General features: G+C 43.0%; 1 protein-coding gene across 1 annotated transcript in view; it reads right to left on the bottom strand.

The window, feature by feature from the left end:
• F8 (coagulation factor VIII) overlaps positions 1 to 14072 on the bottom strand; it is a 102013-nt gene that overhangs the window by 55750 nt on the left and 32191 nt on the right. Inside the window, exons 10-14 of the mRNA XM_081115381.1 lie at positions 12848 to 12941; positions 11968 to 12182; positions 9280 to 9430; positions 8271 to 8480; positions 1477 to 4561 (exon numbers count right to left, since the gene is read on the bottom strand). Of these exons, the coding sequence (XP_080971507.1) occupies positions 1477 to 4561; positions 8271 to 8480; positions 9280 to 9430; positions 11968 to 12182; positions 12848 to 12941 (3755 nt within the window). The remainder of the gene's footprint in view (positions 1 to 1476; positions 4562 to 8270; positions 8481 to 9279; positions 9431 to 11967; positions 12183 to 12847; positions 12942 to 14072) is intronic.

Genomic DNA, 14072 nt, shown 5'->3' on the forward strand with positions numbered 1-14072 from the left:
GGGTGGAGCAAGCAGCTATGGCTGATCCTCAGCCCTGCCTTAAGGGGCCCGGCGTCTTAGTGTCCCTGTAATTGCTGCAAGCACTTCTGAGGGAAAGCTGCCCTCAAGTTCCGAGTTCTGCCTGCTGTCAGACAGTCCAGTTTCTCCCCGAATGAGTCCTGGGTCCCCAGAGACTTCCCGGAACTGGAGTTCAGAGCAGTCGGGAGCTTGTGACTCCCTCCCGATTCAAACAGACAGCGGCGTCCTCAGGTGCCAGCCCCTTTCCGTGAGTGCTCGAGCCTCCGTACCTCTGCACTTTACTTCCGCACCTCCTCTGAGTCTTGGTGTGCTTTTCTCTTTCCTTCTAGCTGTAGAATTTCCACTCAGCCAGCCTTCCTGTAGTTCTGGATGATGTCTGTTTTGTCTTTTCATTGTATTTTTGAAGTGGTTGTGGGAGGCAGCACTTTTCAGTGTTTACCTATGCCGTCATCTTGGTTTCTCCCCTTTGTTTTTCTATTAATTTATTATCTTTTGCCCTCCCCAACAGAATGTGAGCTCCTACTTTGCTGCACTCATGCCTACAAAATTGTCTGCCATGTAGTAGGTGCTCAATAAATATTTGATGACTGCAATAAACTCTTATGTTTACCTTCCAAATTTCTCTGTTTTCTCTCCCCTGCCCAACCTCCTTCTGTTCCCCTAACTTTGCCCTCTGTACCCCCAAGCACCATGAAAAACTTTTCCTACATCCTCAACTTTTTTGTCACACACTTCACTTCTTCCTCCTGCCTCTTCAGGGCTCTCTCATGACACTATGACTATTATGGCAGCTCATAAGGCTGATAAAGTTGACTTTCTTCCTACTCTCCATTGCTGCTTCTTGACTCTGACACTTCTACCCTTCTGTAAGCCCCTCTCCTTCTCCTCCATCCCACCAGAGTACGAGTTTCATGCCATCTGGATTTACCATCCTCTAACTTTCATTGTTGGGCTCATCTAACCTCCCATTTACTCCTCAGCTTCATCTAGACCAGTGGTTCTCAACCTTCCTAATGCCGCGGCCCTTTAATACAGTTCCTCATGTTGTTGTGACCCCCAACCATAAAATTATTTTCGTTGTTACTTCATAACTGTAATTTTGCTACTGTTATGAATCGTCATGTAAATATCTGATATGCAGGATGTATTTTCATTGTTACACATTGAACATAAATAAAGCATAGTGATTAATCACAAAAAGAATATGTAATTATATATGTGTTTTCTGATGGTCTTAGGTGACCCCTGTGAAAGGGTCATTGGACCCCCAAAGGGGTCGTGACCCACAGGTTGAGAACCGCTGAATTCTAGACATTGCCATCTGGTTCTCAGGGGTCTTCTATAAAGCCACCTGGAGTTACACTGCTGCAGATTGGCTGTCCCTTTCCTATTGTTTCAGTATTTGGTAAAATCAAAGGTCACCATAGCAGGACCAAGGAATAATCAACATACCCATACCTGTTTCTTGGTGCATGGGGGGATTTGCTCAATCCATAATCCCAGAGCTGCTCCACTGCAGCAATAAAATAATGTCGTGTCTTCTTTTGAAAGCTGCGAGGGTCCTGACGTTCATCCTCACCATATATATCAAAATCCTCTCTCTTCGTTTCCGTTGAGAAGGTATCATCATAGTCAACGTCATGTCCCTCTGGCTGAAGAGGAGTAGGGGTTAGTTCCCTTTGATGGTGTTTCAAGACGGGTGGATTTTGAAGGCCCAATCTTCCAGTCCCGCCTTGTTTTGCCCAGGTGGCCTCACTTTGGGGCTTCTCTTGTCTTTCGTTTATTGCTGCTATTGAATGATTGTTTTCATAAGGGTCTAGGGGTGAAATGGTGTCTTTTGTCTTAACAGTTATATTTTGTTGTGACTTCTCTTGGGATTTCCACTCTTCTCTTGGTATCTGGGTAGCATATTGATTATCCCAGGCGAAGAGATCTAGCAGCTTGGAGGGAGTCTTTTCAGAGCTTTCGGCTGCCCATTTCGGAAAAGCCATTTTTCCAGGTTCATTTACTTTGTTCAATTTAACAGCGTCCTGTGTTTTCTGAAGGAAGATCTCTTCTACCAGATCCCCGTGGCCAGGAGAACCATTGCCAGTTTTCGTAGGCAAAGAGTCTACCTGATGAATATGAACTTCAGGAAGTGATTCCACTTTGCCAGATGCTTCAGACAAGCCTGGTTTCAAGAGAACAGGATCCTCAGGTTTCTTGTATATGAGTGAGTTTGTAGCACTTTCTCCCAGAGAGCTAATATTTTCTTGACCTCTCATCATTTCCATTAGGAAGGCTAAAGAGAGATTTCTTTTGTCTCCTTGTAAGAAAGGACTGCTTTCTTGGACTCCAGAACTCCTTTCCCTAAAGGTAGAACTATAGGTTGGTGCTAGATGAGAAGGGTTGTCTTGGGGTGGGATCTTGGTCACATCTGTAGGTCTAATTGATGGAAATGCTGATGCCTTTACAACGGGTAATGCAGACCCATCTGTTTGATTGATGCCATGACTGCCCATAGAAAAATCTGGTAAGAGGGACTGAGTAATGGCCCTTTTCTTCTTCTCATGGTACTCTGTCTGTGTGACGGCATCCTGGGCCAAATATTTCATGTTTTTGGACCACTGGGTTGAGGCATCATTCAAAATTACACCCCCTTGAAGCTTTATTTCTTCTGTTGGGAGTCTAAAGTGTTTTAAATCCCTCTTACCACGCTGAGCAATAACATTCTGTGGACTTGGATTAGGACTTGGATACTTCTCTGTCACTTGTTTTGTTTGATTTCCCAAGCCTTCCAAGTTTGCTTCCTCTCTTATTTTTGAGAAATGGGTCATGTGAATCCCTGCTCTAGTTGCTGAATCATTTAATGACCTGGGGCCTTGAAGTATTGGAGTATATGTGCTCTCATTTAAACTGTCTACATTTTGCTTAGTGCTTAATAAAAAAAGGTCCTTCAGCAACTTTTTAGTGCCATTCACTGTATACACGTGAGGCAAAACTACGTTCTCTTGGATTAATTTTTCCTTCATTCCCCTCTCTTCCTGGGATAGTTTTGCTTGATTGTGTGTATCGTTTTCTTGGCTATTAGTCAAGTTAGTAAAAAATATGCCTTTACTGTTTGGAGAAATCATCTCTTTGAGTCCCTGGTCCTTTGTAAACTCATCCTCTTCTACTACCACTTTATTCTTCTCTGACAAGAAATTCTGACCATTCACAGGTTTTTCTGATCCTAAAGGTATCAATTGCTTTGGATCAGGCCTCTGTCCAGAGCTTAGGGAGTTCTTGTCATGGGTCTTTTTCATCCAATTTGCTGAATCTGGCAAGATGGATGTATCTGGATTTTCTGCACCTACTGGAACAGAGTCCTCTTTTTTATGGTGGACCATTTCCATACTTTTTGGTGAAGTAGTTTTATTTGACACATAATTTAGCCCCAAAGCTGTCGTATTTTTGTCCATGAGCATTTCATCAGGAATCAAAGAAGTCACTTCTTGAACCTCAACATTACTTTTTAATGTAATATCTTGCCAGACTGATGTACTATTCTCAATTAATAATGTTGGGCCATCAATGTGAGTCTTTCTATTCATTGTTGAGATAACTGGTGCCTTGTTTGTCTTTACTAAAGAGACATTAATTTTGAATGAAGAATTATCTTTGGTCAGTGAAGTAGGTTCATGGACTCTCTCCTCTTTAAATAACCTATCACTCTCCATTGATGATACATGTTCTCCTAGTGAACTTTCTTGACTATTCATTAAAGCTGCTTCTAACAACTTGGAATCATTATCTCCCTTACTTAAGTCCAAAGGCACACCAGACCCAATAAGGAGAGATGCATTTTTGTCCAATACAGTGGTGCCTAATTGATTACTAAAGTGAACTGGCATATTTGTGGGTCCTAAGGAACCTGTCTTTTCAGTACCTGCTGTCAACTCTTCTGATGGAATTGTTGGTAAAGTCATTAGATTGCTTGATAAATTAGAAATTGTTAAATCAAGTTTCTTTGAGTCTACTTTTATAGTTGACCCCAAATTCTCGTTTAATCTTAATTGTAGTTCTGGCTCAGGAGTAAATACTCTGTCCCTACTGTTATGGAGCTCTGGCCTGAGATGTGCCATTTCAGATAGGCCTTTGTTTCTTTCTATTGGTCCAGCTAAATGATCATCAGCCTCATATGTGGCTTCTTGGAGATCAGATAAGGATAATCCATGTGGAGTAGGGTTCTCTCCCAAGAGCATCAACAAATCATCAGGGGAAACACTTTGTACTTCATGCAGCGGTGTTCTCTCTCCAGACCAAAGCTCAATCTTCTCCATATCATTTTCTGGAGTTGTAGTGCCTCTGAATTGATCTTGCCTAGTGCTGGGGTGCCTTGAATTCCTGGAGAAGCTTCTGGGTCCAATGACATATTTTTCATTCAGCAAGGAAGGTGGAATGTCTTCATATGGATCCTCATAATAATCACCAGTGTTTCTGTTGTTACAATTAGAAACCTTCAGTAAGGCTGTCATGCCTCTGTTCCGAAAGTCTGAGTTGTGGCACCCCAGAACCCACAGACCTGGAGATGAGAAAGAATAAGACTCTGGTTACTCATAACCTAGGTACCAAGTTAGTTTTGTGTTAGAGGGTATCTCCTATTCCCAGAAGAATGAAAAAATACTAATTGGTACCATTATAGGTAATTGGTATGTGTATTCTAAACCTGTAACAGTAGTTTAGCAATGGTAGCAAAAGTGAGATTTGTACGGCTGCTGTTGTGGTATATCTGTTTGTGACCATAAGAAAGGGTTGTGATTAAAAGTGAATAGATGCTGGAATAAAAATGGAGAAATGTAATTAGCATGCACAATAGTGGAGAGTCTTAATAGTCGCACAGAGCGCTAATGATGACAGTGCCTTAACTCAGGAAAGGTTATATAGGCTAGCTGTTATTGCTATATAACAGAGTGGCACCGGTTCTAGAGTCAGATTGCCTGGATTCAAATCCTAGCCCTACAATTTACCAGCTATGTGACTTAGAGCAAATCAATTAAGCTCTCTGAGTTCTAGTTTTCCAGTTTATAAATGAGGCTAATAGTATCTAGCCCATCATATAATGCATTCTAATCATATAACACAATGCCTAGCATCCACAGCATCACTAATTTGCAGAGTAAATAAGCACAAGGGAGTAGGACTTAGGATTAGAATACACATACAAAGCCCACCACAATTTTAGCAATATTAATTTCTACTGTGGCCAGGTTTATCCAATGAAGGAATTTCATGGTAGTAAAGCAGATGCATAAGCATAAGTGAAAAAAATACATATCTGAATAAAAATAAATTTAACACATCAACCTATATAATAAAAGCATAGTATGCAAATTGTCCCCTCGACCAGGAGTTCGCCCAGGAGTTCGACCAGGTGGCGGGGCCGGCCAAGAGAAGGGAGGGAGGCCCTGGCCAGCAGCTGGCAGCCACTAGGGACCCTACCAGTGCAGGACCCTACCACTGGGCCTCTCGTTAGTTAATAAATCTCAATCCAACAGCTTAAAGAAGAGTTGATTTTTGTAATGAAAAACTCAATAAAACAAATCACCAAATAAAAATAAGAAATTTCATATATACAAAATTTGAAATAAAAAAGGAGATATAATCACTGATGCACAAAAGGATTATAATTTCCTTGAAGAAAATTCAGCTGCCATTCTCCTCTAACTTCTGGCACAGGCATAAAATGCCTGGGCAAGTTTGAGACTTGATCAGCACTACAAATATATAGATCAGCCTTGTGCCTCAATAATATAACCAGGGATTCAGTAAGCTAATTTTGTAAGCTGTTATCAATCCTGGAACTTGTTCTTATCAAAGTAACCCATAGGGACAGAGCCTAGCCTACCACAAGCGGGTACGAGCACATTTCAGGCTTCAAAAGACAAGAGCTCTTCAATCAGCCAAGGCTAGTACAATATCCTAGTATGGAATATTAAGCAATCTACACTAATAAAAGAGAAACATGGTAATTGGCGTACGACCACTACCCTTTTCATTGGCTAATCAGGGAGATATGCAAATTAACTGTCAGCCAAGATGGCAGCCCGCAGCCAGGCAGCTTGAAACTAACAAGAGGCTTGGTTGCCTCAGTGACGGAGGACTCCAATGTTCCCTGCCTGCGGCTGCAGGCCTCTGAGCGGGCAGTTTAAGAAACATTGTAACAGATACCGCCTGACTTCAGCCAGCAGGATGGCAACATTGTAAGCAAAGGCCAGAAACCTAAGAGCTGGAGCCAAGCCTCAGAGCTAAAGCTGGCCCAGAATTAAAAAAAAAAAAAAAGAAAGGAGCAGTTGGGAGCTTCAGTCACCCCCAGCCTGAAAACAGCCCTCAGCCCCTCACCCAGACTGGCCAGGCACCCCAGTGGGGACCCCCACCCTGAAGGGTATGTGACCAGCTGCACACAGCTATCATCCCCTCACCCAGGCTGGCCAGGCACCCAAGCGAGACCCCCACCCTGATCCAGGACACCCTTCAGGGCAAACCAGCCGGCCCCACCCATGCACCAGGCCTCTACCATATATAGTAAAAGGGTAATATGCCTCCCAGCACCAGGATCAGCGGAGCCAAGAGGCCTCCCGGCACAGGGATCAGCGTGACAGGGGGCAGCCCCTGATTACCCTGCGGATCTGTGTGTGACAGAGGGTGGGGCCACAACCTCCCTATCCGCCCTGCTCTGTTCGTGACAGGGGAAGGTGCCCCAACGCCCTGATCAGCCCTGCTCTGTGCCTGATAGGGGGAGCTCCCCAACCCCCGCCCCCCCCCCACGGGCCCTGCTCTGTGTGTGACGGGGTAGAGCCATAACCTCCCCACCGGCCCTGCCCTGAGTGTGAGAGTGGCGGTGCCCCAACCCCCTGATCGGCCCTGCTCTGTGGGTGATAGAGGGCGGTGCCCCACCCCCTGATTGGCCCTGCTCTGTGAGTGACAGGGGGCAGCGCCCCAACCCCCTGATTGGCCCTGCTCTGTGCGTGACAGGGTACAGAGCCCCAACCCCCCCTGATGGGCCCTGCTCTGTGTGTGATGGGGGCAGCGCCCCAACCCCCTGATTGGCCCTGCTCTGTGCATGACAGGGTACAGAGCCCCAACCCCCCTGATGGGCCCTGCTCTGTGTGTGACAGGGGGCAGCGCCCCAACCCCCTCATTGGCCCTGCTCTGTGCATGACAGGGGGTGGTGCCGCAACCTCCCCATCGACCCTGCCTTGAGTGTGACAGGGGGCGGTGCCCCAATCCCCCAATCGGCCCTACCCTGAGTGTGACTGAGGGTGGCATCACAACCTCCCAATCCGCCCTGCTCTGTGCATGACAGGGGGCAGCGCCCCAACTCCCCAATCGGCCCTGCTCTGAACCCGACCAGGGGCTGCACCTAGGGATTGGGCCTGCCCTCTGCCACCCGGGAGCAGGCCTAAGCCAGCAGGTTGTTATCTCCCGAGGGGTCCAAGACTGCAAGAGGGCACAGGCCGGACTGAGGGACCTCCCTTCCCCCCCGAGTGCACAAATTTTTGTGCACCGGGCCTCTAGTCTTTTATAATGATGATGTTCATATATATTTACTGGCATAGAAAAGTATAAAATATATTAAGTGGAAAAAAAAGGTTACAAAACATGATATAAATATGCTTTTTATTGATTTCAGAGAGGAAGAGAGAGGGAGAGAGAAACATCAATGACGAGAGAGAATCATTGATCAGCAGCCTCCTGCACACCCCCTACTGAGGATCAAGCCCACAACCTGGGCATGTGCCCTGACCGAGAATCAAACCGTGACCTCCTGGTTCATAGGTCAACACTCAACACTGAGCCACACCAGCTGGGCCAAAGGTAGTTTTTAGAGCAAAGACTTTCAAGTAACTTAATGTGGTGCTGTCATTAAAATACCTTGCAATTACCCCAAATCACTTGAACCACTTAATATCTGCCCAAATGTGGGCCAGTGGACCAAAAAGCATATGAGTGGCTAGTGGTGCAATCACAGCTATTACTAAAAGAATAATGTAGCCCTAACCTGTTTGGCTCAGTGGATGGAGTGTCGGTCTGCAGACTGAAGGGCCCCAGATTCGATTCCGGTCAAGGGCATGTACCTGGGTTGTGGGCACATCCCCAGTGGGGGGTGTGCAGGAGGCAGCTGATTGATGTTTCTCTCTCATCGATGTTTCTAACTCTCTGTCCCTCTCCCTTCCTCTCTGTAAAAAGTCAATGAAATATATTTTAAAAAAAGAATAATGTAAATAACTAACCTGGGTTTTCCATTGACATGAAGACAGTTTCTCCGGACAACGGGAATAGGGTAAGTGTGTCTTCGAAGACTGTTTTGTGTTTGAAGGTATATCCAGAGAAGAAGACAGAAAGGAAGTCAGTCTGTGCTCCAACACTTAGAATGTACCAGTAAGCCACCTCATGCAAGCAAATCGACAGCTGCAAACTATCAAAAACATAACCATTGATGCCTGCAAAAGAAATGGAGATCAAGAGGTTTTAGCAGTATCAGGGTTTACTAGTTTGGATTGTCGTGATAGGATTAGAAATGATGGTTATGTCCAAGAAGCGATAGCATAATACCTTCCAGAAAAGTCGATTGTTAATACTTGGTCAGCTAGGTCCTAATCCCAAGGGCAGGGGAGTCATAGACCATCATGGTAGAGATGGCTTTGAGTGCTATATGGGGGTGTGGGTGGGGAGCAGGGGATTTGCATGGTCTCAAAGTGTCTCCCTCCAAACTGCTTATAGTTGCAAGGGGGAAAGGAGTAACCAGACAGAGGAAAAATCAGAAAGAAAAACAAATTTGATCAGATGAACCAAATGAATATGTTAATGTTCCAGATTCAAGGACTAACGGGTTTCCAAAAAGCAGGACAGCCCGGCTGGTGTGGCTTAGTAGTTGAGCATCGACCTATGAACCAGGAGGTTATGGTTTGATTCCGATCAGGGCACATTCCCCAGTGTGGGGCGTGTAGGAGGCAGCTAATCAATGATTCTCTCTCATCATTGACGTTTTTACCTCTCTCTCCCTCTCCTTCCTTTCTGAAATCAATAAAAATATTTTTAAAACTTTAAAAAAGTTCGCCAAATATTTGTTGATATGTTTTATGATCATATGCATTTATATAAAATTGTATATGTTTGTATATAATGATTTTTAAGGAACTATGACTTGCATGGCAGATAAAGTAATCCACTATATGGACATCAATTTAGCTTCAATTTCCCTTTGTCTATTACTCATTAGATGGGTGCTGCTTTACTTACTGTGCATGATGTTGGAAACTTGGAACTCTGGATCCTGGGGCTGCATTCCATCTGCATTGGGGAGGAAGCGCTGCATATTCTCTGTGAGGTACCAGCTTCGGTTCTCATCAAATATAGAAAACAGGATGACGTTTCTCTTGTCTGACATCATCTGTTAATTACACACATTGAAAGAAGGAAATACTACTACCATTGTCAAGTAAGAATTTGCAGTCTACAATAGAAGTGACAGCATGCATGTGCTATATCTATAATCCTTTGGTTCAATTCCATTTCTCCATAGGTCACTATTATGGCATGGACCAGAGCTTGGGAGTGGGAGTGGGTGCTATGGGCAGTAAGTATATGTTTTCTGTTTGTTTGTTTGTCTGTTTATCCTCACTTGAGGATATTTTCCCACTGATTTTTAGAGAGAGTGGAAGAGAGAGGGAAAGACCGAAAGAAATATCAATGTGAGAGAAACACATCAATTGATTGCCTCCTGCACGCATCTGACCAGGGCCCAGGCTGGGAAGGAGCCTGCAACTGAGGTACATGCCCTTGACCGGAATCAAACCAGGGACCCTTTGGTCCGCAGGCCGACGCTCTATCCACTGAGCCAAAACGGCTAGGGCAGCAGTAAGCATATGTTCAAAGCGAATGTATCCTCAGGACAAGAGGTTCACCGGACCCATTAAACTTCATTTATTCTGGAGACAAAGCCATATGATGACTGATTTTTTGGTACAGTCTGTAGCCTCATTCTTTCCATGTTCAGAATAGAGGAGTTTTACTCGTAAAGACCCAAGTGATTATTCAATGTCTTTCTTAAATAAGTTAGTCACGTCAAGTAAGATTAATGCCTTTCCTAAATTTCCATCTAGCAATTGCCCTTCCACAAGGCTACCAATCTATTAAAAAAATTAAAAATAGGCGCTGCATTGTTTGGCCCAGTTGATAGAGTGTCAATCCTGGGACTAAGGGACCCAGGTTCAATTTCGGTAAAGGGCACGTACTTCAGTTGCAGGCTCATTCCCCAGCCCTGGCTGGGGCACATGAGGGAAGCAACCAATCAATGTTTCTCTCTCTCTCTCTCTCTCTCTCTCTCTCTCTCTCTCTCTCTCTGTCTCTCCCCCTCCCTTCCACTCTCTCTAAAAATCAATAGAAAAATATCGAGTGAGGATTAACAAAAAAAAAATTTAAAAATATTTCAATTGATTTTTTAGAGAGAGAAAGGGAGAGGATAGAAAGATGGAAACATTGATGAGAGAGAATCATCGATCAGCTGCCTCCTGCACGGCCCTTATGGGCGATCGAGCCTGAAACCAAGGTACATGCTTTTCACCTGAATCGGACCTGGGACCCTTCAGTCCACTCGCCAATGCTCTATCCACTGAGCCAAACTGGTTAGGGCAAAAAAAAATTTTTTTTTAAATAGAAAACAGAGATCAAATAATAAAGCTCAGATGAACTGCAAAATGTTAACTATTATTAATACCTTAAGTTTTCTGTTGAAAAAATTTTAAGTGTTTTTCAGAAGATCAATTTGTATAAGAACCAAAGTTATGAGTTAGTCACTTGTTAACTGAATCTTCTAAAATTTAATGTGTAAACTTCACTAATATGTATCAATTTCATTTTGCATAATCTACTGCTACACAAAGCAAAATGCTGAGGGGAAGAGATTGAAGTATATAGACGTACATTTTATTTTATTTTATTTTATTTATTTATTTATTTATTTTTAGACATACATTTTAGTCCTCTTCCTCCAAATAGTGGAGAAACCATAATTAGGAAAAATTTGTCAAGACAGGTACTTGGCCAAATTGATGCCTCTGGGTTTGTGTACCACTTTTTTTTTTTGCATTAAAATTCATGTGCTTCAGTCTCTAAACCAATGAAGTGTTTTCAGATTAGTAGGAATCTTATGTATCATAACCAAATGGACATATAGTCAAGCCTCAGCAACACGGCCATGAGTTTTTGTGAAGTAAGTTTTCTTATTCAGAGAATTAAACTTTATTTTTTAAAGTAGCAGAAGTGGTCCAAATTCCAGTCATATTCTGAAATATTTTATATCTTTCCCTGTATTTTGCTCAGCAAATATTTATTGAACTCTAGAGAAGTCTAGGCTGTGATAAGATTTGTGTGTCATCAAAAAATAGGTGATAATTGCCCTAAGCCGGTTTGGCTCCGTGGAAAGAACGCTGGCCTGTGGACTGAAGGGTCCCTGATTGACTATCAGTCAAGGGCACATGCCCAGGTTACGGGCTCGATCCCGAGTGGCGTGCAGGAGGAAGCCAATTAATGACTCTCTCTCATCACTGATGTTTCTATTTCTCTCTGAAATCAATAAAAATATATTTTAAAAAATAAAAATAAAAGTAGGTGATAATTGAGCATATTAAAAGGGGCAAGATCACCTACAAGGAGTGGAATTTTAGACTGAGTATGAGTATTGGAGAAATAATAGGGCCCAGGTCTCCTATTTATCCAGCAGGCAAGATTATTACACCAAACTCAAAATCAATTAACACCTGAGAGACCCAACGCATTTCTTTTACTGGCCAATATCGCAGATGACTATACTGTCTGCATTCTACCGGGAGACATACACCGAGGGAGTATAGGAAATCTTATGTGGAAGTTCCTATACATCATGTCATTTTTAGCTTCAAATAAGCACTTGGAAAGAGAAGAACTCACCTGGTTTCCACTTTGATCTACAGATTCTTTGTAGCAGATGAGGAGAGGGCCAATGAGCCCTGAAGCCAGATCTCTCTCTTGATTAACGAAGCTTGAATAATATCGCGTCAGGCACCGAGGATCTGATTTAGTTGGCCCATCTTCTACAGTCACTGTCCATCTGTACTTGAATATATTTCCTGGCACAATTGGCATATCTTTCAGATGTTTCACACCTACCCATATTCCAAACCCCAGAATAGCTTGATTAGAATATAACAAACCACATATTGGTAATCATGTTGCTATTGCAAGAGCTCTATACATCTAGATGTACATATGTTTTTCAATAAATGGAAACTAAATTTGTACCTATTACAAGTTTAAGATTCAAAAAAATTTTTTAAAAATATATTTTTACTGATTGATTTCAGAGAGGAAGGGAGAGGGAAGGAGGGCGGGAGGGACGGAGAGAGAGACAGACAGACAGACAGATAGAGACATCAATGATAAGAATCATTGACTGGCTGCTTCCTGCATGCCCCACACTAGGGATCAAGCCTGCAACCTGGGCATGTGCCCTGATCAGGAATCGAACCATGACCTCCTCGTTCATGGGTCGATGCTCAACCACTGAGCAATGCCGTTGGGCACCCCCATAATTTTCTAAAACTACATATGTGTGTTTAAAGCAACAATTATAGCATTTTCTTGTGAGCATTATAAAGTACATAAATGAAATACATCTGGAAATTGTAGCATAAAGGATTGTGGGTGATAAATGTGCCTATATGGTGCATAACAGCTGGGCAGGCCCAGCACAATTTTAGTTGTTATTGAGACTGTGACCTCATCTGTACCTACAGGTAAGTAAGAACTATAAAACTGAGTTAACGCTTACCTTTTGGCCATCTCCCTTCATGCAAAGGCCTGACATCAGTGATTCCATGAGGGAAGATGTTATATGGTCGGCTTGCTTGATTCTTAAATATAATCTGAAAGTATAAATGAGCTAGATCAAGTCCTAAGACAACTAGGATCAAGAAGAAAAGTGTGGCCTATATCCAGAGAACAAAAGCTTCTCTACATCCACATCATTGCGGTTTGTTCTTTTTTTCAAGATTCTTTTGTCTATGGGGGTCCTTTGCAATTCTATCTATATTTTAGGATTAGCTTGTCAATTTCTGCAAAAAAGGCAGTTGGGATTTTGATAGGGATTGACTTGAATCCTAATAATAAAAGGCTAATATGCAAATTAACCGAATGGCGGAACAGCTGGTAGCTATGATGCGCACTGATCACCAGGGGCAGACGCTCAATGCAGGAGCTGCCCCCTGGTGGTCAGTGCACTCTCACAGGGGGAGTGCCGCTCAGCTAGAAGCCCTGAGCCAGGCTCATGGCTGACTAGTGCAGGGGTGGCGGCAGCACTAAGGATGTCTGACTGCTGGCCTAAGCTATCAGTCGGACATCCAACAAGGGCTCCCAGACTACAAGGGAGTGCAGCCCGGACTGAGGGGACCCCCCCCCCCCCGACAAGTGCATGAATGTTGTGCACTGGGCCTCTAGTCTGTAGATAAATTTGGAAGAGTCTTAACAGTAATTGATTCTTCTAATCCATGAACATAATATGTCTTTCCATTTATTTACATTTTTAAATTATCTAAGCAGTGATTAGTAGTTTTCAGTGCACAAGTCCCTTTTTGTTAAATTCATTCCAAATTATTTTATTCTTTTTTGATATTATAGTGAATGAGATTATTTTCTTAATTTCATTATCAGAGTATTCACTGATAAGAATATACAGAAATATAATTTTTTAATACTGATTTTGTATCTCACAACCTTGCTAAACTTGTTTATTCTAACAGCTTTTTAGCAGGATTTTCTACAAATAAGATTATGTTATTTACAAATAATCTTCCTTTTCAATCCAAATGCCTCTAATTCCTTTTTGTGTGTGTGTGGCTCATTTCACTGGCTTCCAGTGCAATATTAAATAGAAGTGACAAGAGTGGACATCTTAACTTGTTCCCAATCTCTAGGGGAAAACATTCAGTTTTTCACCACATTATAAAGTTTTCTTAGATGTTCTTCAAGTTAAGGGCCTTGACTTCTGTTGCTAGTTC

Source organism: Myotis nattereri (genome assembly GCF_964212035.1).
Source record: "Myotis nattereri genome assembly, chromosome: X".
Taxonomy (NCBI): domain Eukaryota; kingdom Metazoa; phylum Chordata; class Mammalia; order Chiroptera; family Vespertilionidae; genus Myotis; species Myotis nattereri.